Source organism: Mus caroli, unplaced genomic scaffold, assembly GCF_978045245.1.
Source record: "Mus caroli unplaced genomic scaffold, Mus_caroli_1 scaffold_4, whole genome shotgun sequence".
Taxonomy (NCBI): Eukaryota; Metazoa; Chordata; class Mammalia; order Rodentia; family Muridae; genus Mus; species Mus caroli.
Window position 1 is genome coordinate 75,278,226 of NW_028227259.1, and position 24,285 is coordinate 75,302,510.

General features: G+C 45.1%; 1 protein-coding gene across 6 annotated transcripts in view; it reads right to left on the bottom strand.

Moving 5' to 3' along the window:
- Positions 1-13,266: 13,266 nt before the first annotated feature.
- Positions 13,267-24,285, bottom strand: part of Tec (tec protein tyrosine kinase) — a 122,591-nt gene continuing 111,572 nt past the window's right edge. For 5 of the 6 annotated variants that reach the window (XM_085836753.1, XM_085836755.1, XM_085836751.1 and 2 more), the window contains 4 exons: positions 17,904-17,968; positions 15,151-15,269; positions 14,910-15,067; positions 13,267-13,906 (listed from right to left, as the gene is read on the bottom strand). In XM_085836753.1, the coding sequence (XP_085692879.1) occupies positions 13,823-13,906; positions 14,910-15,067; positions 15,151-15,269; positions 17,904-17,968 (426 nt within the window). In that variant the 3' untranslated portion in view covers positions 13,267-13,822. Of the gene's footprint in view, positions 13,907-14,909; positions 15,068-15,150; positions 15,270-16,052; positions 16,703-17,903; positions 17,969-24,285 lie in introns of those variants that run through there. The other variant, XR_015046939.1, reaches the window with a different exon arrangement.

The window sequence follows — 24,285 nt, forward strand, 5'->3', positions numbered from 1 at the left end:
GGTGAAACCCATTATGGATAGCTAGTCAGCCCTCAGTCTGCTCCACCCTCGCAGCTCTTGTTGCCTTTCCATCGCATCACCAGCTTTGGATGAACAAATCTAACACACTCACACTCACGCAAGCACACATTCATTCATGTGCTCTTACCATGACACTGTGGGAAAGGGAATGCCTTCCAGGCATGGAACATTAATGATAGGGAGGTTACTCCCTCCGAGAGTCAGAGAGGTACTCCGCAGAGATCCAGAACCCAGAGCTAGATTTGTACCTGGAGGTATGTGCCTGACTCTAGGGTCTTTGCTCTGCGTGGTTTCTTCCAGTCATTCTATAGTCCCTGAAGCAGCCTCGGTCAACAGCTCTTTGTCTTCAGTGTAATAGTGTCCCTCAGTGTCCGAGACTCCTCTGGTTGACTTTGTTGTCCCCAGTTCCCACTGCATTCCCATCTCCTACTTTCTCTCTTCTCAGACTTTGAACACTTCTAAAAAGAACTCCCAAATGCAATGCACCCCCTTCGTTTTGTGGCTCCCTAAGGCACACACTGACTGTCCTGGCCCGTGCTGCCTCACTAGGTCCCACTGTACAAGTGATTTCTTTACACGGGCTTCACCTTTCTCAGGCAACTCAACCTCTTCATTATTGCCATTGCCTACCCAACATCCTTTATTGTGGAGGCTTTCTTGTGTACCCTACTTAGCACCCCTAGTGCATACAAGATGCATGTAGCAACAATGCCTCCTCCCCTTTGACACCCATACCACTGTCACCCTTCAGCTGTGAAAACCAAAACAACTCCACACGCTATAAAATGTCCCCTGGGTAAAAGATCATCCTAAGTTGAAAGCCACTGTGTTCTAAGCTCTCATGCATCCTTCTGTTCCGAGGGACTAGATCGTACATCTTTTTTTTTCATAGCATCTAGATCAGTAACTGACATATAACCAGAGCTCAGTAAATAATTGCTTAATAGGTCCCGATGGGTCTTCTCATCATTGTATTAGGCCTTGTCAGTAGCCCTATCACACAGGATACCAAGCACACACAGACCATGTGTTCTGACCATGACCTTTGACTAGGGGATCCTGTGGGACAACAAAGTTGAGGGAGAGCTTTGAGACCTTTAACTAAAATTTGTTGTTGGGGGCCACAGCCTAAGACTCCATCCCAGGCCGGGCGTGGTGGCGCACGCCTTTAATCCCAGCACTCGAGAGGCAGAGGCAGGCGGATTTCTGAGTTCAAGGCCAGCCTGGTCTACAAAGTGAGTTCCAGGACAGCCAGGGCTATACAGAGAAACCCTGTCTCGGAAGACCATTTAGAAAAAAAAAAAAAAGACTCCATCCCAGATTTACTAAAAATCCAAACAGGAACTGAGAAAAGCTTATACAAAATTACGCATCAAGACGGTCTGGTAGTAGTGGGTTATCATCCAGCATCAAGCACTGGATCCAGAAATGCTAAACAGAATTATTGAAAATTCAGTTAGACCCGTTCTATTAGGATTAGCATACAGGGGTCAGAGAAGACACACCCCATTTTCTTATAGAAAAAGAATTGTCCTTGACAACGAATGAAGAGCTTCATTTGGGAGTAATAAACTAAAGTAATAAAACCCATCTTCTAGGAATCCTATTCCCAACTTTTACCAATACACCCCTTATCACATACTTGGCAACATGTACCCAAAGCTATCACTTATCCCATGTGCTAGCCTGTGCTAACTGAACCAGAACTCTCATACTGAAGTAGGTTCTACTCTATATGTGGTGGTTAATCTTCATTGTCAACTTGACGAGGTTTAGAACACCGTGGAGAATGGTGAGGTCCTCTTGCAGGTGAGTCCTTGAGGATCTTTCTAGAGAGGAGTAACTAAAGATTTAAGACCTACACTGAACGCATGTAGCACTATCCCACAGGCTAAGGACTCAGACAGAAGAGAGAGGGAAGAGGGAGAGGGCCAGTCAATCGTCCTCACTCTTCCTTCCCTCCACTTCCTGTTGACCATGAGATCAATGGTGTTTCTCCTCTATAGCTCCTGCTACCAAGATCTTCTACATGGGCACAAGCAACCAGTACTGAGGCCTTTGAAACTACGAGCCAAGAGGACTCTTCCTCCCTGAAATTGCCTGTGTCTGATATCTTGACCACAGCAAAGCAAAAGTAGGGAACATATATGGAGGAAACAGGACCTCGACATTACAGACAAATAGATTAATGAGCAGTCCAGCGTTCTGTCCAGTCATGTAGTATCTGAGTCAGAATTTAAGCCCAGAGAGCTTCCTCAGAGTCCAGGAGCATAGCAATAAGATGAGATGTGATTAAGAGAGCAGGGAAGCCGGGCATGGTGGCGCACGCCTTTAATCCCAGCACTTGGGAGGCAGAGGCAGGTGGATTTCTGAGTTCGAGGCCAGCCTGGTTTACAGAGTGAGTTCCAGGACAGCCAGGGCTATACAGAGAAACCCTGTCTCGAAAAAACAAAGAGAGAGAGAGAGAGAGACAGAGAGAGAGAGAGAGACAGAGAATGAGAGACAGAGACAGACAGAGACAGACAGAGACTGACAGAGACAGAGACAGACAGAGACAGAGAGCAGGTTCTCAGTTTTCCCCACCAGTTCCCTAGTACCCAGTCAACTTCTGTTCACTGTGTTCTCACCAGACAAACTTATGGTAAATACCGAGCAGATGTGATCTCCTCTAAAGACAGATGGAGGAAGAGGGCTGAGGAAGCCAATGGAGTCTTTGGTCCCTACAGCTCTTGTTGTCTGAGCCCTACTCAGCCCCTTACTGAAATGAGATGTTTCCATATGGGATCTAGTGAGCACACCTCTCCTTACTCTTAGGGAAGCCTCGTTCTGGGTAAGGTCTTCCTGGCCAGGGCTGTTGTGATTAGAGGCATTTCCAGGTTTGTAAACCTGACTCCTCTGCTAGTCAGGACTAGCAGGGAGATTGGTATTAAGGAATTGACTCCTGTGACCTTGGCGGTTAACAAGGCTATGGCAGGAAGCTCAGAGACACGAGCTAGTTTGAGCCCAAAGGCAATCTGCAGACAGAACTCCTTCTTGCTCAGGACTGTTATTTCTCCCACAGAGGCCCTCCTTTGTAAATAAGACTAACAGTACCATGCAGGATAAGCCTCCTGTGATGGTTTGTATATGCTCAGCCCAGGGAGTAGCACTATTTGAAGCTGTGGCCCTGTTGGAGTAGGTGTGGCCTTGTTGGAGTAAGTGTGTCACTGTGGGTGTGGGCTTTAAGACCCTCACCCTAGCTTCCTGGAAGTCAGTCTTCTACTAGCAGCCTTCAGATGAAGATATAGAACTCTCAGCTCCTCCTGCGCCATGCCTGCCAGGATGCTGCCATGCTCCCACCTTGATGATAATGGACTGAACCTCTGACTGAACCTGTAAGCCAGCCCCAATTAAATGTTATCCTTTGTAAGACTTGCCTTGGTCATGGTGTCTGTTCACAGCAGTAAAACCCTAACTAAGACACCTCCCTAACTTAAAATCCATCCATTTAAGTATTAATCTCCCCAAAGACATTTTCACAGAAACATTCAGAATATTTGAACAAATTGTATCCAGGTACCACGCATGGCCCAGCCATGATGGCTCACGGCATTAGCAATCACAGCACTTTAGATTTGAATACAGAGCCTGGCGTGTCATTCAGTGAGTGAGGTGCATGCTCTTTAACCTTAAAAACCAAAGTTCAATTCCTGGAACCGATGCTACAAAGTGCCATGGCACACATGTGTGTGTGTGTGTGCGCGCACACACACATGTGTGCCCATACATACATCATATATACCCAATAAAAACTGTAAACAGATAGATACATTTTAAAACATACAACTCCGAAAGAGAAACCTCATTGTCACCATGCAGGCAGGACTATCTGAAAGTAGGAGAGGACTGTCCCTAGTTCACTGAGCCCAGTTCATCCCCCCTCCCCAGTACTGTGGCCTGAAAACCCAACAGTGTTCCCCCAACCTTAACTTTGTTCACTTAGGCAGCCTGAAATTTGGGAGGAAGGCTTTTCAAAAATACTTATCATTTCCTGATTCTGTAGCAAAGGCAATTCCCCTTTCTTTGAAAGTACAGCCTGCCTTGCAGTGGCTTCAATTACTTAAAGGTCTATTGCTCCGAAGATCAAACAGTCACAAGCCAACCAGCTTAACCTCTGCCTATGCATAGACCTGTCCCCTCTACCACCACTAATGCACACAAACAGCTGCTACCTTGTGTGCCCTAGCTCAGCATGAGTTCCCCAAGTGCTAGACATATTTATTCAACGTTAACATACTTGATCAAAATTCACCCCAATGCAGACACCAGTGATCATTAGATTCAAGGGCATTTCCTGCTTAGGTTATCTAGGTCTTCGGGAGAGTGAATGAATTGGTGTGCTCCCTTCCACAGACATTCTTGATGGCAGAAGTCAGTTGGTGTCCTTTGACAATAACCTGCACAGAGAAAGTTCTTGCCTGTGTAGAAAATCCCCAGTTTATCCAAGAACCCATGTACATTAACGAGGGCCTTGTCAAAAGACACCAAATGCTTAAGAAGTGAGCAATGGCCATTTGCTTGATGGAAGGTCCCATGGGAAGGACACTCAAAACTGAGGATTTTTTCAGGAATCCAGCTTTCTCTCCCAGGCTTATGTCTGTATTGTTCTTTCCGTCTGCTTCTTGTTCCCCAGCAAAGATCCTTAATGATACACCATTAGTAAAATGGACATCACATCCAGACAGGATCTCTGTAATCTTTCCACACTGGGACATCTCTCCCCAGCTAGGTGGTTCCTGAACTATTTGTTACCTGTGATCCTGCCTCCTTGAATCTGGGATGGGTGTTTGAGGGGTTCCTTTCTCCCAGGAGGCTCATAGTGACCACAACAGAGATTTGATTGTGAACAAGCATTCACTGAGGAGTATGGGTTGGTGGGGGGGCAGGGTGGGGAAGGAAGCATGACTTCCCAAAGCAGCATGTATGATATACCTCTGGGCAAGCAAAGCCATTGTGATGAAAAGCCTTTGCTCAAGCAGGCAGGGAAGTAATCACTGTGTCTTCAGTTTCTGAGATTTACCAGCAATGTCTCAATTTAGCTGCTGGCGTAGGCAGTGCTGAGTTTCTTCTGGATCGGTGCCTCAGAGGAGAGCCATTCCTCCTGAATGTGGGCTTCATAGTAACTGGCAGGTGGCTGGTGATTTTTTTTTCCCCTTAAAAACAAGCTTTAAAAAAATCACCCAGTTTCAGGAGCTGCCCTGAACTAAAAATTGTGGATAATTTTAGGTGAATCTACTCCAGAGGGCTGCAGGAAAAAAAAAAAGGCCTCACAAATTTGGACCCCCAGATGAGCCGTACTGATCTTTTCTGAGACAGTGCCTTTTTATATAGCTCTGTCTGTCCTAGAGCTCACAGGGTTACGTTTGAAGTCACCCTGCTGCCTCCACAGTGCAGGGATTAAAGGGGCAAGGCAGACTGGATACTTGTAAACTCACTATAAACTAGGCATGGCCTCTCCTCAACCACCCCTCCACCCCACCCCCGTGTCACCAGGAGAAAAGTCAAACTTCTTTCTCTGCCACAAAAGCCCACCACTAGATCTAAGCTTTATGGCCGTTTGGGACAGGAATATTTTAAATGAGTTGACAGGTAGTTTGGGGAGGCTCAATGCTGGTAGCTTTTCTCTAGTTTCCTGGTATCAAATCAATAGCACACATGAGTGGAAAGTCGGTAGCGAGAGAAGGAAAAGCCATAGGTTGTGGTTTTCACATGAATGTTGGTCCAACTTAAAAAGCTATTCTTTATTCTAAGCTTGTGCCCTTTATACAAGTGGGGCGTTAATTATCTTGTAGGTACACCTATATACTGTTTGTTTGTTTGTTTGATTCCTCATTTATTGAGTCAGTCTCCCTAAGTAGGCCAGGATAGTCTTGAACTTTAGACCCTTCAAATGCTGGGCAGCAAGTTTATGCCACCATACTTGATACCTTTCTAAGAAATGAAGGTCACCTGAGATAATTTTTTTGCTAGATATATTGGCCAAGAAAGGAATAACTCTGTAATAGGCCCCAAGCCACCTTGTTTTCTTTTGTTTTATATTAGACTGTGAAATTTTGGTGAATCGTTACATTGGGGAAGTCCACAATAGGAGAAAAGAAGTGGGTCTGGGAGTGGATACAGTTGGGTAGATAGGAACGGTTCTTGGCCTGGCTTGTCCCCAAGGTCCAGTGTTGTTGGGAAAGGAGTTTAGGGAAGACTCTAGAAGCCTGGGAGTCAGGATCTGGATAGAACATTGGGAGATATTCCAGGGAGCAAAAGGTGAGGAGAGGCTGTGTGTCTCCCACACAGCATCCATCATGTGCCTCCCAGCTGTAGTCAGGTCCCCTGATCTAACCTTCAAATAACCTCCTAGGAGCGAGTGCCCCAGGCGCTCTCTCTTATCACTGAGCTCCAACCCCTGCCCTGGGTTGTTGTTTTGAGACAAAGTTTGGTGAAGGCCAAGCTGGCCTGTAATGTGCCACATAGTTCAGACTGACCTCCAACGTAAGATCTTCTTGCCTCTCCCCCACCTGGGTATGCCCAGCTGTGTTTGCAGAAATGCAGACTCCTTCCTGTAATGAGTCCATGTGAGCCGGACTCTGCAGTCATCTCACTCACAATCTCTACTCTGCCCCACACCTCAAGGTCCTGTTTCCTAGAACTGTATTGTCTGTGGGCTCACAGGTCACAGGCTCGGTTTCAAGCCAGCTTGTGAAGTAAAGAAATGCCTGAGAGCATATGGGCACTGGAGCCCAAGCTGAGCTGCCTGCCTCTGGGTGGGCAGGGGTGGTAGTGGATGAGACTGGCCTTGGGGGTGGGGGCTTCTCAAAGGAGCTACTGGATCTGCAAATCAGCACACAAGAAGGCAGGGAAGCCTCACAAAGGTGGGTACAAGCTGGCCACAACTGCCATTTTTAAACAAGTTAGTTAGGGGGAAAACATGACAAAAGAAATCAGTTGTGTTGTGTTTATGTTCATTTTAACAGTCTGTGGGTGAGAAAGAGCATTAATTCCAGCAGAAGCAACAGTAGTGGGAGCAAACATTTGCCTTGAATCTGTGACACTCTCTGCCCTTGCCACTAAAAAAATTTTCTTCTTTTTTTTTTTAAATTTTTATTTTATGTACATTGGTGTTTTGCATACATGTATGTCTGTGTGAGGTGTCATATTCCCTGGAACTGGAGTTACAGACAGTTGTGAACTGCCATATGGGTGCTGTGAATTGACCCAGGGTCCTTTGGAAGAACAGCTGGTGCTCTTAACTACTGAGCCATCTCTGCCAACCCCACTACAGTCATTTTCTATTTCTAGGCACAAACTCGACCTGCACCCAATCACTTTTATGATTGCTTTGTTTCTGTGGACCAGTATAGGCTAGGGACTCTAAGAGCAAGTTCTCAGCACAAAGGAGATTTGCCTAGAAGGTCAAAGAACAGCAAATAAGAGACAAGGAGGAGACAGAGGATGAGGGAGAAGGGGAAGGGGTTGAGGGAGGGGAAAAGGTATTTGTCCCAGAAGGGTGTCACAAAGGACTGCCTCTGGATAGAGAGGAGACAGACATGACCAATAGGAAAATGGCCATTTATAAAAGTAAAAGGGGAATCCCAGTGTTAGAATGGGGTGTTTGATTTTAATTGGGCATGTTAATTAGGTGAGTCAAAGAGGGTTTTTGATTGATGGACTTCAATACTTTCATAGCTGGACCTTGGAGGACAGCCTCAGGAGGAGGAAGTGGCCAAATAAGGGAATAGACCCAAGGGGTTTATTTAGGGTGTAATCTAACTGTTTAGAAAGGCAAAGGGAATGGAGAAGAAGGGCAAGGCCTGCCAGAGCTGTGTTTGCCATGCTTGGGCTAGCCAGTGTCCCTTCAAGTTCTCTAACGGCTCAGCAGAGCTCACCGAAGCTGCAAGCAAGCTGCTGAAGCTGGCTTGGAGCTAGAAAACCACTTCCATGTTCACAGACGCAGCAAAGACAGGAGCTGCGTCTTTTGTGCACCATGTCTCAGAGGTGGCATCCCATTGTTTTTACATACTCGATCTGAGAGAGGTAAAGAGTCCAGTGCCTAGGATGAGGGGTTGATCATACCTGGAAGTAGTTAGCACCAGAGGCCAGCCTAAAGGATGCCTACCCCAGCTACCCTGCTTATCCTCATATTAATTACAGTAATAATGGTCCATTCGCTTTGCAGGGCTGCTGTGAGAGTACTCTGGGAATGGAGAGGCCCTGGAAATACAGTGCAATCAAAGTTTCTTACTGTACCCTCAGATCAAATGATGATAATGAACCTAGAAACTGGCATTTAAGCAGAACCCCAGGCATGTATCAGGCAAACTGGACCATAAGATTACACAAACACATACACACACACACACACACACACACACACACACAAATATATATGAAACATTTTATATGTTTTTTTTTCTTTCCACAAACAATAGATTAAAAGCATTCAAGAAGAGGTGAAAGGGAGAAATTTCTAATCCTTAGCTGCTGTACTGGGATCTTGCCATCTAAGTAAATGTCTGAGTTGCTCTCACGGTAACCTAGCTGCCAAACACACTGGCAATTCCAACACTTCACAAATGTAACCTCACTGGAGAAGTGTCTTGGACCCTGTTCAGAGGCCACCATCATTACTTTATGATCAAAATCCCACCCTATACAACTACCTCCTCTTCCCTTCCAGCAGCCTGTGACTCCAGGTCACCATGGCAGCCCCTTGAACAGTCAATGTGTTTGGCGTATACAAATAAGCATCCTTAAGTTTAAAACACCCTGGAGGGCACTTGGTGTTGCCTTGTCAATGGTAAATACTCATTATTTCACGCAGAAGAAAATGGAGTGGTTTAGCTATGGCTCATGGCAGAAGGACACACAGACAGACAGACACTGGATGGTACAGGGACATTGCATTAAAACCATCCCCCCCACCCCCTCCCAGGCCACGGGGAAATCTAAGACCCCATAGATAAGTAGTCTCCCACTTGATCCCTAGACAGCCTCTGCATCTACTTGCTTTACACGTAGCTGAGCCTTTCCTGTTATAACACATGGCTTCCCCTGGTTCTGACCTCATGAGAAACAATCAAAGCCTTTAAAAGTCCATATTCTGTGTCTGCTCAACATTATTCTGCCCTTGGGGAGGTGGGGACTCGTGACAATTCTTTCTTTGTATCTTTTTCTGTCTTGAGCTGCTTGTCCTATTTCTGATAACAAGAAACCCTTTTGTTGCTGCTGCTGTTGTTGTTGTTTGTTGTTTTGTTGTCTTGTTTTGTTCTTAGTGAATCAAACTGTAAATCATATTCAGGAAGGCACAACAAAAATAGCATTTGATTATTTTTATAAATCCTACCAATGTCTGGAGGTCCTAATAACATGCTGTGGCTTAAAGAGATATGTAAAATTCGGTCAGTTTTTTCCTACTGCCAGCTAAAAATAAATCAGAATTCTGGCCTAATCTGGAATGACTAAGTAAGTTCTACTGATGTTTGATTCCAAGGGCATCTAGAATTAAAATCAGAGATCATCTTTTTTTTTTCCTTTTCTAAACCCCTATACATAATAAGCCTCTCTTGAGTCTTAACGTTAACTGTGGAGTGCTTCCAAAATTTGTCTTGAAGTCTTTCAAAGCGACTCTCAGATTAGTTGATGTGTCCGCCAGCTTTGCCCACTGTTTACTTGTGACAGCTATAGGAAGAGGCAGAAAGGGAGCGCTCACGCTGTAGACCTGTTCATCCAACCAAGGTGCCCATGGGAACCTGTCAAAGCTGAGGCTAAACCAGAAAAGTCTGATCTCCTCACCCTCAACTCTGAGTTCATTATCGTTCAAAAAAACAAACACATCACATCACAGTGACCGAATTTCCACACATGCTAAGTACACAACTTTTTTTTTTTTTTGCTATTGTCATCTGTATTCTCAATTCTCAAATATATAATTTTATCAGGACACAGTGACCATTTAAATAAGCCACAAAATTCTGTCACTACATCTGAAGAAATCATCGTTACGATTTCACAAATTCCTTGTTTTAGCAAAACCCGCTTCTAGGGGTCACCAGTAGGCAACACACCCATAAACACGCTGTGACATTAAATGGTAAAGCCCATCTTACTCACAAGAGGACAGGATCATGGCGACCCTGCTTGCTGGCCATACACAGAAGCCTTGGTTCTTCAGCTCTGTTCCACTCACAGTAACACATCTTTCAACTGAAAGCATAGTTGTTGGCCTGTGACGTTTCTCACAGGCAAAGTTTACCCCACCTAATTTCCTGTTCTGAAAACCTCAAGAGTGTGTGAATGACAACCCAGTGGCCTACATAAGAAACTTCAGAGCTCTGTATCCAGATCTGAAGTGTTAGCACTTCCTTATGCCTACGCTGTGGGTGTGTCTAGAAAACACTTTGAAGAAATCACAGAATTTCGGTAAAAGGGACCTTCATAGTAATCAAGTAAAACTATCTTCCCTGTGCTGATACTGGAATAAAGGACCATACAAGAAGAAATTTTACTTGCCCGAGGGCTCATAGTGGAACAGGGAAAATTGGGTTCTAGGATCATGAGTATCCAAACTAGGATGTTTGGCCCTCTGATTTGGGACTGACTCTAAAGACTTGATTTGGGTTTAGGGGAGAATCTAAAGATCTGTTTTAAAAACTGGCTGAAGCTAGGTGTGGTGGCAAAAGTCTTTAATCTCAGCACTCTGGGAGGCAGAGGCGAGTGAGTTCAAGGCCAGCCTGGTCTACATAGAGTTCCAGGACAGCCAGGGTTACATAGAGAAACCTTGACAGAGAGAGAAAGAGAGAGAGAGAGAGAGAGACAGAGAGAGAGAGAGAGACAAAGAGAAAGAGAGAGAGACAGAGACAGATACAGACAGAGACACAGAGACAGAGACAAGAGAGGCAGAGAGACAGAAATAAGAGAGACAGAGAGACAGAGAGACAGAGAGACAGAAAGACAGGGACAGAGAAAAGAAAAAATAGTTCCTAAGTTCTGCCATGTATCATTTATTCTGTTTTCCCATAGGAAGCATTTGTATGGGCTATGGAAGTGGCTCAGTGGGCAAAGTGTTTGACACTGAAGTATAAGGACCCAAGTTCAGAGCCAGAAAAGTTACAAAATTGACAACCAGTAAATCAAGTGCTTGGGAGATGGAGACAAGAGATCCTGAGGGCAAACTGGCTGGCTAGACCAGCCAAATTAGCCAGCTCTGAGTTCAGTGAGAGATTCTACCTCACTACACAAGGTGGAAAGCAGCTGAAGAAGACACACAGCATCAACTCTAGCCCCCCTATGCACACAGGCACATATGCACACATGTACACATGTATCCTGCCCCCTGAGACCTACATGTGATTAGAAAGAGTATTTCAAACTGTTCACACAGGAACTCAACCTTCTTGTAACTTTCCTGAGCTGAGCCACCTTGGTTCATTTCACAGCTCATCCAGATAAAAGGAGACGATGGGTGGGGCCTGACAGCAATAATAGTAAGGCATGCTTGCCTATCACCAGCTGCTTGAAGGAGACATGAGTTGATTAAAAAGTGTGTATGGTTTTGTGATGTGGGGAGTTGGAAGGAATATGGCACATTATGACGAGAATATTTCATTTTTTACCCATTATAAAAGGAATGAGCTTAGCCTTCGGCCCAACCTTCAATATGGCAGCACAGACTCTTAACCAAACGGGTGGTTCTCCATGGTCAGAGGGAAGTCAGCAGCCAGCTCCAGTCTGTGTGCTCACCACATGCTCCAGGGTGGGAGGGATTACAGGGGCTACCGACATGGGAAGGAATAGTCCGTAACTGCCTCAGTTTTGGGAACTCTCAAATACCAAGAACAGTGTGTTGGATAGGAAATGGTTTCTACTGATGGGAACTTGTGGGGCAACGGGCTACGCAGAGACAGCCTGGTCTCCAGTCGAGCTTAGGTCTTGAACCCTGGTGGGACCCAGAGAGTGGTAATTTCCACCTACATGGGATGGAAGACGTTTGATCATGTCTCCTGGACCCCTGGCTCCTGTCAAAGTTACAGCCCCCACAGGAGAGGCACGTGGCTATCAGTCACGTAGGAACAGCACCAAGCCTTTCCACATGCAAATAAGGTTTCCCCCAAACTCTCAGTCCAAGCCAATGAGAGGTACCTGCTGTCGAACCCTGAATCACCCCCAGAACTGTATATAAATCCATCCAGGGAATTAAAGGTACGTGAGAACTACTTCTTCCTCTGAGTCTTTTGTCCCAAGAGCTGTATGTAACACTTGGGAAGAGAGCTTCTCTCCCGAAGAGCCACCTGAGGTCCCGCCCCACTCCTCACTGGATAGTCGGCTTCTCATCAGCTCAGCCCCACTCCACTCAGTTCAGAGTGGTTTGGAGTTACTGAGCAACCTGGAAGGCACTGCAGAGACTTCATCTCCCTGCCTGCACTCACTTCCCTTCATTGGAACTCTCGCACCAGGCCTGGACAGAGATCTCCGTGGAAAACCTCTGGTACACACAGGAACTGGGTTAGCTTCTTCTCCTGAAGCTCGTGAGGAAAAGGAAACTGCAAGCGAAATTCACTCAGAGAAACTGGACATCAGGGTCTGGTTCAGGATTGGGATGGAGACTTTCACTAATCCAGGGATCCAAGTCCAACAAGGCTTCTTGAAAAACACATGGCAGCTTGGAACACTTTCTCCCTAGTTCCTTTGGCAGCCTCCTGGACTCCCACAGATAAGCCATTCTGAGAACCTAGTTGGATTATATACCACTTGGTTCTAACACCTCTGGTCCAGAGCCTAGCACTTCAACAGGAGCATCTTCAATGTCCTGAGCATATTCAATGTCCTGGAAACAGTCTTAGGACTTTGGAGGTACCTAATTCTGACATGAAAATTCCTACCTAATTCTAATCAGCTCTGACCACAATGCTCAGGATCAAATAGTTCATCATAGACCATGGCTCGAGAGGGGCAGGCACTGCTATTTGTACGAGTCTGCTTGTGAGTCAGGTATCTAACAACTAAAGGATCCAGGCAGTCTTCTCTTCAGAAAGCTGTATTTGATCCCTGGGTGAGATAGAATTAGCAGCTGTCAGATTTAGGACTAGACATTCTCTAATCCTAAAACTTCCAATTAAAGGCAGATCTCTGCAGGTTTGGGGATAGGATGGTCTATGTAGTGAGACCCTGTCTCAGAAAACAAAAACAACAAAAATTTCAGCTAAAGAGATAAACGTGTTACTTATAAATATATAACTTTATATATTATATGTATTTACAATATATACAATATACAAATTTTTAAGCATACTACTAAGAACAGGTTTGGAAAGAGATGTTTCCAAAACAGAGGATTACTACGTATCCAGGTGGGTTCCTACTTTTCCTAGAACTCAGTGGTAGACAACACTCCAGGCCCAGGTTTATGTAAAATCCAAAGGGCATGGAAGAGACGCTGGGATATGATTTGTCCCCATCACAACCACCCTGGCTTTCTGCTAGCACCAGCTAGTATAGTCCCATGTTCATCTCCTGAGGCCTGGGCACAGAGCCTGATGCATGGCTGGCACTCAAACCCTTGAAGAAATGAGCAAAATGAGTGCTTCAAGTCACCAGCTCTGAGAGACCATCTGTGCAGCCGGCAAAGCAGCCACTGAGCTCAGACTGGATCAGCAGCAGATGCGCTGGGGCTCCCGTGTTGTAAGCAGAGCAGTCTATACTCCCAGGTGCCAAGAGAATTGTGTTCCGATGGCACACCATTTCTTCCTCTTGCCTTGGAAACTGGGGTCACCATTCATCTTCCAAAAGTTTCTTCACATTCAACTAGTTCATCTATCGTACGCAGCAAGTCTTCAAAGGAAGGCCTTCCCTCTGGTCTCTACAGTTAAAAATCGAACAGAAGCTATGAGTTTCAGAAGCGGCTCCCCAGAAAATTCTCACTGCTCAAATCCTGCGCCACTCTGCAGAGGCAAGACTCTTGGGGAATGGGGGAACACAGGATGCGCTCTCTTTGCCCTAACCAACCCCAAAGCTGCTGGGTTCGTTTTGGAGCCCTTGTCTTACTCATTTTGAGGGCCCTCTGTGACCCCCCCCACACTCCATCTCCTCATCAGCTAACCTCATTTCCCACAAAATTCAGACTAAGCTCTCCTGGCACACACACCATGTTTATAACCAAATCCTCCACTGTGCTCACACTGCTCTCCCTGCTACCACTTCCCACCCAATCAGCCTCTGTGCACCCCAGTCAGTGCTGGTGGGAGGTGTTATAGCGAGTGATGGCTTCGGTACGGGATAGGCCTCTGATGTTCTGTAGGTAACGGGCCCCAGGCAAGTATCACCCTTGTGAGCCTTATGGTCACAGTACAAGCATCTATGCCTCAAAGGGTTACTCTGAAAATGAAATCTAAAGGGTTGGATATGAAATATATGTGAACTGCGGTCTTTCAAAGGTCTCTCTGGGGTTTAATGTCTTCTACGGAGGTGGTGTTTCAATGTTTCTAGAGATTAAGTAAGATACCTAGAGACAATGGGTTTAAAGAAGTCCCTTCTCTAGAAAGTGACTTTCTACCTCACAGTTACTGGACGGAGAGAAGCAACTTCTCCGGGCTTTTCCCAAGGTCCAGCTGCGGGGGGGTGGGGGGGGCCCACTTGGGAGTGAGGTGTCAGCCTGAGTCTATTAAGCTAACTATTAGCATTGTTTGTGTCTTCAGAGTCTTCTCAATATTCAGCAACGAGACAAAGCTTCCTGCTAGAGTTTGACATTCCTGTGCAGGAGCCAAGCCCTCACTGGGCTGCAAGAACTGTACCTTCCCTATCCACTGGGCCCAACCATGGATCGTTTCACAGGCCAGAAAAACAACACAAAGGTACAGCCGTACCTCTTGCCAGCATCTCAGCATCACCTCATACAAATATTTGGAAGCCAGCTTTGGCCGGTGGAGGCGGTGGCCACGAGTAACCATGGTTACCACTTCGTAATTGGTGTTCTTCTCAAAGGGCATCCTGCCTTCTGTGAATATTTCCCACATTAGCACACCTACAAAAACGACACGGTTACTCAACGATGAGTCCACTTCCTCTTTGGAGGGGAGGGGAGGAGACGTGCATCGTGGACCTTACCAAACGACCAGACATCTGACTTGCTGCTAAAGCGGCTGTAATTAAACACTTCTGGGGGACACCACTTCACAGGGAACTTGGCGCCAGAGGAACTTGTATACTGATCGTCCAGAACGTACCTAGGATGAGACACACCACGCACGGGTCACACCTTTGCATGTCAGACGTGAGCTTTCGTTTACCCCTTACAAAGACAGACCAAGACAGTAACGGCAGTCTAACAGGCCACACACACGTTCAGCTCATGGCCTTGCCCAATGATGTCTGTCTAGCTCCTCGGCTTGAGTTAAGAATCTGAAGAGGTGACCTAGTGTGTGGACTTTTATTGTTCTGCTGTTTATCTTTCTCTCTTATGAGGTACCAGAGGCAGAATACTATAACAACTGCTGCAAACTTATCGGGTAGGGTATGTGTCTTTGTTCTTTGAACAAAATTTTATCCAAAGGCCCTGCATGCAAAATATCTGAAGAAGAGCTGCTTACAGGAAGGGGTAACAAGTAACTAGAGCCGCCCGTGCTCTGAGCCCCACAGCCCCTCAATTTAAAGCTACAGCACATGTAAGCAATGAGAGCACTGCATTAGAAAGATCAGAGGCAAAAGGAGGTCTAAGACGATGGTAATATACCATATTTATATACCAGCACACTGTCCCTACACACACACTCTCAAACCATGCTTTATTCTTTTTCTATCTGAACATTTCCAGATCCATCCAGAAAGACACCTGGAAGCTGTAGCATTGACCACTTGTGGGAAGAATCTTTGATGAGTGACAGATGTGAGGACTTCAGCCCCTTCGCTGTATGTGCAGCAGGTATTTATCAGAGGGATTATTAATGCATTACATATTTATAGGAAGTCAATGCTAAAGCTGCCAGGAGCAAAGATTCAAATGAGCACACCGACTTTCCCTTGAATGGACAAAGATGGTATCTGGTGGACAATGCCACCTTGGGCTGGATCAAATAGTTGTCAGTCAGACACGGCTGAATGTAGTGCATAACAAGTAGTTCTACAAGGACTGGTGGAAAAGTACCAGCTTTCTGCAAGCCAAATATGAAGAATGGTGATAAGACAGTGCAGGGTTCCCCGTCAGGTGCTAAATATCTTTACCTAGAGCACATAGAGAGGACTGGGTAATCAGGGCTTCGAGAATCAGAAACTACTAAAGATTGCATTCAGGCTGCCAAAGGCCAGTGTCTTCTTGGGAGCTGGTGTTGGCCCAAGACCCAACACATCTCTGCTTTCTTGTCTGTTCTTAGCTCTGCCTCTGGACCAGCTTCCTTGGCCCTCTTCTGATTCCCTGGGCAGGTCACACTAGTCCCAGACTTAAGGTGGCACCGCTATGGCTCTCCTGTGTTGTTCACTCAATGTTCCCATGCAAGAAAAGCCTTTCTGGTCACCAGATCTCCAGCGTCCGTCTCCACCCCCACTCCCAAGTTAGCTCTTTCACAGAACAGTAGACAATTTCAGGGAAAGACGAGACAGATAATACAGAGGATTTCAGTGTCTGCAGGGCACGCCATCTGTGTGACAGCTCAAGGTTTTGCATCTGCAGTGTGAAAGTGACCACAGATGGTATCAACAGTTGGTCAAGACTGCAAGTCGAAAGTCTCAATAACACTATGTTTTTGTTTTTTTTTTTAATTCTCTTGTGTCCTGACATGCTTTTAGTCTCTTTTTTAACTGTTTGTAAATAAAAAGTTCATCTCCGACACATCTGGTGCACAAAAGGCACAGGCTGGACCGACAGGCCACTTTCTGCTGACACCCCCACCCCCACCCCACTCTGACACAGTCTCTTTCCCCAGGGCTATGTATCTCCTTTCTCCGGCGTTTACACTACATGTGGGCTCAACCTTCAGTTTACTCACTGCTGTGGCTCACAGGGTTAGGCTCTTCACCCACTAGACACCTGATTTATAATATATGCATGACTCAAGGGACAGAGGGAAAGGGAAGGACAGACAAAATGCTTCTTATAAGTCTATTCTAACACTAGTAAAAGTAGAAAAACTAAGAGATTGAAAACATTGCAAACAAGGCTATACTAAGCACTGGACCACCAAACAAATCGAGAGAGAGAGAGAGAGAGAGAGAGAGAGAGAGAGAGAGAGAGAGAGAGAGAGAGAGAGAGAGAGAGAGAGAGATTTAATAGGCTCTACTACCATCTAGTGGAAAGAATTACTAATGCCACAATAGTAGTTAGTCTCATTTACCCTTACAACATTTGAGGAGATTTCCTTATTGCTTTATTGGTGCAAGTCATTCCCACGTTAATTTTTTAAAGGCACGATCTCATGTAGCCCAGGCTGGTCTCAAACTTGGTATATTGCCAGGAATGACTTTGAAATCCTGATTCTCCTGCCTCCACCTCTAAGTATTAGATTACAACAAGCATCACTACAACCAGGGCCCGAGGGCCTGAGTTTTTGTTTCAGTTTGGGGAGGGTTTGCGTGTGGGCAGTTCGTGCATAGAGAGGACAGAGGCAACCTTGGATGGCATGGCCAGGAATCAATTAATCTAGGTTTTCTAGCCAGAGAGCCTCAGAGATCCTCCGTCTCTGCCTCTCCAGTTCTGGGATTACAAAGCCTAAGCCACCACTCCTGGATTTTTTTTCCTGCATTCTGGTCAAACTTAGGCTTGGGAGGCAAGCAATTTATCTATTGAGCTATTTCCCAAGGCCTTCCCATGCTTATTAATTATTCAAATATAATGTGACCACTTAAAAGCACACAGTACTCAGTCATACCTGGCCATTCCAAAATCAGATACTTTGACAACTCCTGCTTCATTCACTAGACAATTTCTGGCAGCCTGGAAAACAAGATTATGATGTTACATTTATTAAAAGGTCCTGCAAAAAAGGAACAACAGAAGTTCACTTTCTACTAAATATAATACAGTCCACATCAGAAAGAACTGTACATGTGTTCATATAAACTGTTTACAGCCATACTGAAGGTACCTCCAACATAAATCTGAAGCAACCTGAAAAAAGACAGATTAAAAACGTCACATTCATTGCTAAATGCATGAAACTCAAGAAGAATGAAGACTGAAGTGTGGACACTATGCCCCTCCTTAGAATTGGGAACAAAACACCCATGGAAGGAGTTACAGAGACAAAGTTTCGAGCTGTGATGAAAGGATGGACCATCTAGAGACTGCCATATCCAGGGATCCATCCCATAATCAGCTTCCAAATGCTGACACCATTGCATACACTGAAAGGAAATAAAACTTGAGACCTGTGATTCATGTAATGTATGTCAAATAGCCCAAAGAGTTGTTTGTGAGCTTTGAAACCTGGGGCTGAGAACATAGCAGAACAGACTAGGACATGCCCGGGCAGGCCCATTGCCTCCCTATCTCCCACCCCTCTGACCTCAGGCTGCTGATGTTTAAATGGACCAATCATGTGAAACCACGCCAATTCCTCCCCCAGCCCCACTCCTTTTCTATAAAAACCCCTAGCTTCCAAGCCTCATGGTCGAATCCACTGTCTCCTGTGTGAGATACGTTTCGACCCGGAGCTCCACCATTAAAATACCTCGTGTTGTTACATCAAGGCGTTGTGTTCTATTCGTGATTCTTGGGTGCACGCTGAATCGGGAGTTGGGTGGGGGTTTCCCCACTAGGTTCTTTCAACACTAGCAAGATTTTGCTGAAAGGACCCAAATATAGCTGTCTCTTGTGAGACTATGCCGGGGCCTAGCATACACAGAAGTGGATGCTCACAGTCAGCTATTGGATGTATCACAGGGCTCCCAATGGAGAAGCTAGAGAAAGTACCCAAGGAGCTAAAGGGATCTGCAACCCTATAGTTGGAACAACATGATGAACTAACCAGTACCCCGGAGCTCTTGTCTCTAGCTGCATATGTATCAAAAGATGGCCTAGTCGGCCATCACTGGAAAGAGAGGCCCATTGGACTTGCAAACTTTATATGCCCCAATATAGGGGAATGCCAGGGCCAAAAGAATGGGAATGGGTGGGTAGGGAAGTGGGGGGGGGGTAATGGGGGACTTTTGGGATAGCATTGGAAATGTAATTGAGGAAAATATGTAATAAAAAAAATATTGAAAAAAAAAACGTCACAAGGCATTATGGCACTGTCTTTACCAACACCACACTTCACGAGGATCAACGGACATTCCAACCTTCTTCCTGGTCCAGGCCTATTGTGTTACTATGTGATTTTCTTACTGATATCGACAACACTCTTAAGTCTTTAATCTAGATTAAAGATGAATTCTCTCTAGGTAACAGTAGAAACACGCGATCGTCACAGTGACCAGTAACCTGAGAGTTGTCACCTCAACAGGCAAAAGAATGGCCAAGTATAAACACAGGACCTGCTTTATCGTGTATGAGGTTGCTAATATATTAAGGCATAATATACTCAGCTGGTAAAACACAAACATATGTTATTTGGGGTTTGGTGTTCTTGAATCCATCAAGAATTACATGGGTACAGGTCAGAGTGGGGACCACAGAGGCAGACAGCTTCTGGGACAGGCAGGAGCCACAGAGCCACTGAGGCAGCACCCTTTTGGGGCCGCAGACTTCCGGCACCCTCCCAGCCGGAGGACAGAGACCTGCCCTGCAGAGAGCACCATCTTGGCTCCGGGACTCCGCCGAACTTAGTCTGTACAGGTCAGAGTGAGGACCACAGAGGCAGACAGCTTCTGGGACAGGCGGGAGCCACAGAGCCGCTGAGGCAGCACCCTTTTGGGGCCGCAGACATCCGGCACCCTCCCAGTCGGAGGACAGTGACCTGCCCTGCAGGGAGCGCCATCTTGGCTCCGGGACTCCGCCGAGCTTAGTCTGTACAGGTCAGAGTGGGGACCACGGGGGCAGACGGCTTCTGGGACAGGCGGGAGCCACAGAGCTGCTGAGGCAGCACCCTTTAGGGGCCGCAGACATCCGGCACCCTCCCAGTCGGAGGACAGTGACCTGCCCTGCAGGGAGCGCCATCTTGGCTCCGGGACTCCGCCGAACTTAGTCTGTACAGGTAAGACTGAGGACCACAGAGGCAGACAGCTTCTGGGACAGGCGGGAGCCACAGAGCCGCTGAGGCAGCACCCTTTTGGGGCCACAGACATCCGGCACCCTCCTAGCTGGAAGACAGTGGTCTGCCCTGCACAGGAGCCCTCTGCCTCAGGAGCAGGGAGCACATCTTGGATCCAGGACTCCACTGAACTTAGGAACTTAGTCTGCACAGCTGAGAGTGTGTACCACAGAAGCCTACAGCTTCTGTGACCTGCCAAAGCAACACAGCATCTGGGAAAGGTCCTGTTTTCCGCCTTCTTCTTCGGCCAGGAGGAGGTCCAAACCCCAGATATCTGTACACCTTCCCTTTAAGAGGAAAGCTTGTCAGCAGGGAGTGCTCTAACCACTGAAACTCAGAGGAGAGAGCCTGTCTCCCAGGTCTGCTGACAGAGGATACTCAGAATCCCCAGAAGAACAACCTCTGAACAGAGACAACTATAACAACTCCAGAGATTACCAGATGGCGAGAGGTAAAGGTAAGAATCTTACTAACAGAAACCAAGACCACTCACCATCATCAGGACCCAGCACTCCCACTTCGCACAGTCCAGGGCACCCCAACACACCTGAAAAACTAGACCTGGATTTAAAAGCATATCTCATGATGATGGTACAGGACATCAAGAAGGACTTTAAAGAACTACAGGAGAACATGGCTAAAGAGTTACAAGTCCTTAAAGAAAAACAGGAAAACACAACCAAACTGGTAGAAGTCATTAAAGAGAAACAGGAAAACACATCCAATCAGATGATGGAAATGAACAAAACCATACTAGACCTAAAAAGGGAAGTAGACACAATAAAGAAAACCCAAAATGAGGCAACACTGGAGATAGAAACCCTAGGAAAGAAATCTGGAACCATAGATGCAAGCATCAGCAACAGAATACAAGAGATGGAAGAGAGAATCTCAGGTGCAGAAGATTCCATAGAGAACATCGGCACAACAATCAAGGAAAATGGAAAATGCAAAAAGATCCTAACTCAAAACATCCAGGAAATACAGGACACAATGAGAAGACCAAACCTACGGATAATAGGAGTGGATGAGAATGAAGATTTTCAACTCAAAGGACCAGCAAACATCTTCAACAAAATTATAGAAGAAAACTTCCCAAATCTAAAGAAAGAGATGCCCATGAACATACAAGAAGCCTACAGAACTCCAAATAGGCTGGACCAGAAAAGAAATACCTCCCGACACTTAATAATCAGAACAACAAATGCACTAAATAAAGATAGAATACTAAAAGCAGTAAGAGAAAAAGGCCAAGTAACATATAAAGGCAAGCCTATCAGAATTACACCAGACTTTTCACCAGAGACTATGAAAGCCAGAAGATCCTGGACAGATGTTATACAGACACTAAAAGAACACAAATTCCAGCCCAGACTACTATACCCAGCCAAACTCTCAATTAACATAGATGGAGAAACCAAAGTATTCCACGACAAAACCAAATTCACACATTATCTCTCCACGAATCCAGCCCTTCAAAGGATAATAACAGAAAAAAACCAATACAAGGACAGGAACCACGCCCTAGAAACAACAAGAAGGTAATCCCTCAACAAACCTAAAAGAAGACAGCCACAAGAACAGAATGCCAACTTTAACAACAAAAATAACAGGAAACAACAATTACTTTTCCTTAATATCTCTTAATATCAATGGACTCAACTCCCCGATAAAAAGACATAGACTAACAAACTGGCTACACAAACAAGACCCAACATTTTGCTGCTTACAAGAAACTCATCTCAGAGAAAAAGATAGACACTACCTCAGAATGAAAGGCTGGAAAACAATTTTCCAAGCAAATGGTCTGAAGAAACAAGCTGGAGTAGCCATTCTAATATCAGATAAGATTGACTTCCAACCCAAAGTCATCAAAAAAGACAGGGAGGGGCACTTCATACTCATCAAAGGTAAAATCCTCCAAGAGGAACTATCAATCCTGAATATCTATGCTCCAAATACAAAGGCAGCCTCATTCATTAAAGAAACTTTAGTAAATCTCAAAGCACACATTGCACCTCATACAATAATAGTGGGAGACTTCAACACACCACTTTCACCAATGGACAGATCATGGAAACAGAAACTAAACAGGGACACAGTGAAACTAACAGAAGTTATGGATCAAATGGATCTGGCAGATATCTACAGAACATTTTACCCTAAAACAAAAGGATACACCTTCTTCTCAGCACCTCATGGTACCTTCTCCAAAATTGACCACGTAATTGAGCACAAAACAGGACTCAACAGATACAAAAACATTGAAATTGTCCCATGCATCCTATCAGATCACCATGGACTAAACCTGATCTTCAATAACAAAATAAATAATAGAAAGCCAACCTTCACGTGGAAACTGAACAACACTCTTCTCAATGATACCTTGGTCAAGGAAGGAATAAAGAAAGAAATTAAGGACTTTTTAGAGTTCAATGAAAATGAAGCCACAACATACCCAAACTTATGGGACGCAATGAAAGCATTTCTAAGAGGAAAACTCATAGCTCTGAGTGCCTCCAAAAGGAAACTAGAAAGAGCACACATTAGCAGCTTGACAACACACCTAAAAGCACTAGAACAAAAGGAAGCAAATTCACCCAAGAGGAGTAGACGGCAGGAAATAATCAAACTCAGGGGTGAAATCAACCAAGTGGAAACAAGAAAAACTATTCAAAGAATCAACCAATCAAGGAGCTGGTTCTTTGAGAAAATAAACAAGATAGATAAACCCTTAGCCAGACTCACTAGAGGGCACAGGGAAAGCATCCTAATTAACAAAATCAGAAATGAAAAAGGAGACATAACAACAGATCCTGAAGACATCCAAAACACCATCAGATCCTTCTACCAAAGGCTATACTCAACAAAACTGGAGAACCTGGATGAAATGGAGAAGTTCCTAGACAGATACCAGGTACCAAAGTTGAATCAAGATCAGGTTAATGATCTAAACAGCCCTATATCCCCCAAAGAAATAGAAGCAGTCATTAATAGTCTCCCAACCAAAAAAAGCCCAGGACCAGATGGGTTTAGTGCAGAGTTCTATCAGACCTTCAAAGAAGATCTAATCCCAGTTCTTCACAAACTATTCCACAAAATAGAAACAGAAGGTACTCTACCCAACTCATTCTATGAAGCCACAATTACTCTGATACCTAAACCACAAAAAGACCCAACAAAGATAGAAAACTTCAGACCAATATCCCTTATGAATATTGATGCAAAAATCCTCAATAAAATTCTTGCTAACCGAATCCAAGAACACATCAAAACAATCATCCATCCTGACCAAGTAGGTTTCATCCCAGGGATGCAGGGATGGTTCAATATACGGAAATCCATCAACGTAATCCAGTATATAAACAAACTCAAAGACAAAAACCACATGGTCATCTCGTTAGATGCGGAAAAAGCATTTGACAAGATCCAACACCCATTCATGATAAAAGTCTTGGAAAGATCAGGAATTCAAGGCCCATACCTAAACATGATAAAAGCAATCTACAGCAAACCAGTAGCCAACATCAAAGTAAATGGTGAGAAGCTTGAAGCAATCCCTCTAAAATCAGGGACTAGACAAGGCTGTCCACTTTCTCCATACCTATTCAACATTGTACTTGAAGTCCTAGCCAGAGCAATTCGACAACAAAAGGAGATCAAAGGGATACAAATTGGAAAAGATGATGTCAAAATATCACTTTTTGCAGATGATATGATAGTATATATAAGTGACCCTAAAAATTCCACCAGAGAACTCCTAAGCCTGATAAACAGCTTCGGTGAAGTAGCTGGATATAAAATTAACTCAAACAAATCAATGGCCTTTCTCTACACAAAGAATAAACAGGCTGAGAAAGAAATTAGGGAAACAACACCCTTCTCAATAGTCACAAATAATATAAAATATCTTGGCGTGACTCTAACTAAGGAAGTGAAAGATCTGTATAATAAAAACTTCAAGTCTCTGAAGAAAGAAATTATAGAAGATCTCAGAAGATGGAAAGATCTCCCATGCTCATGGATTGGCAGGATCAACATTGTAAAAATGGCTATCTTG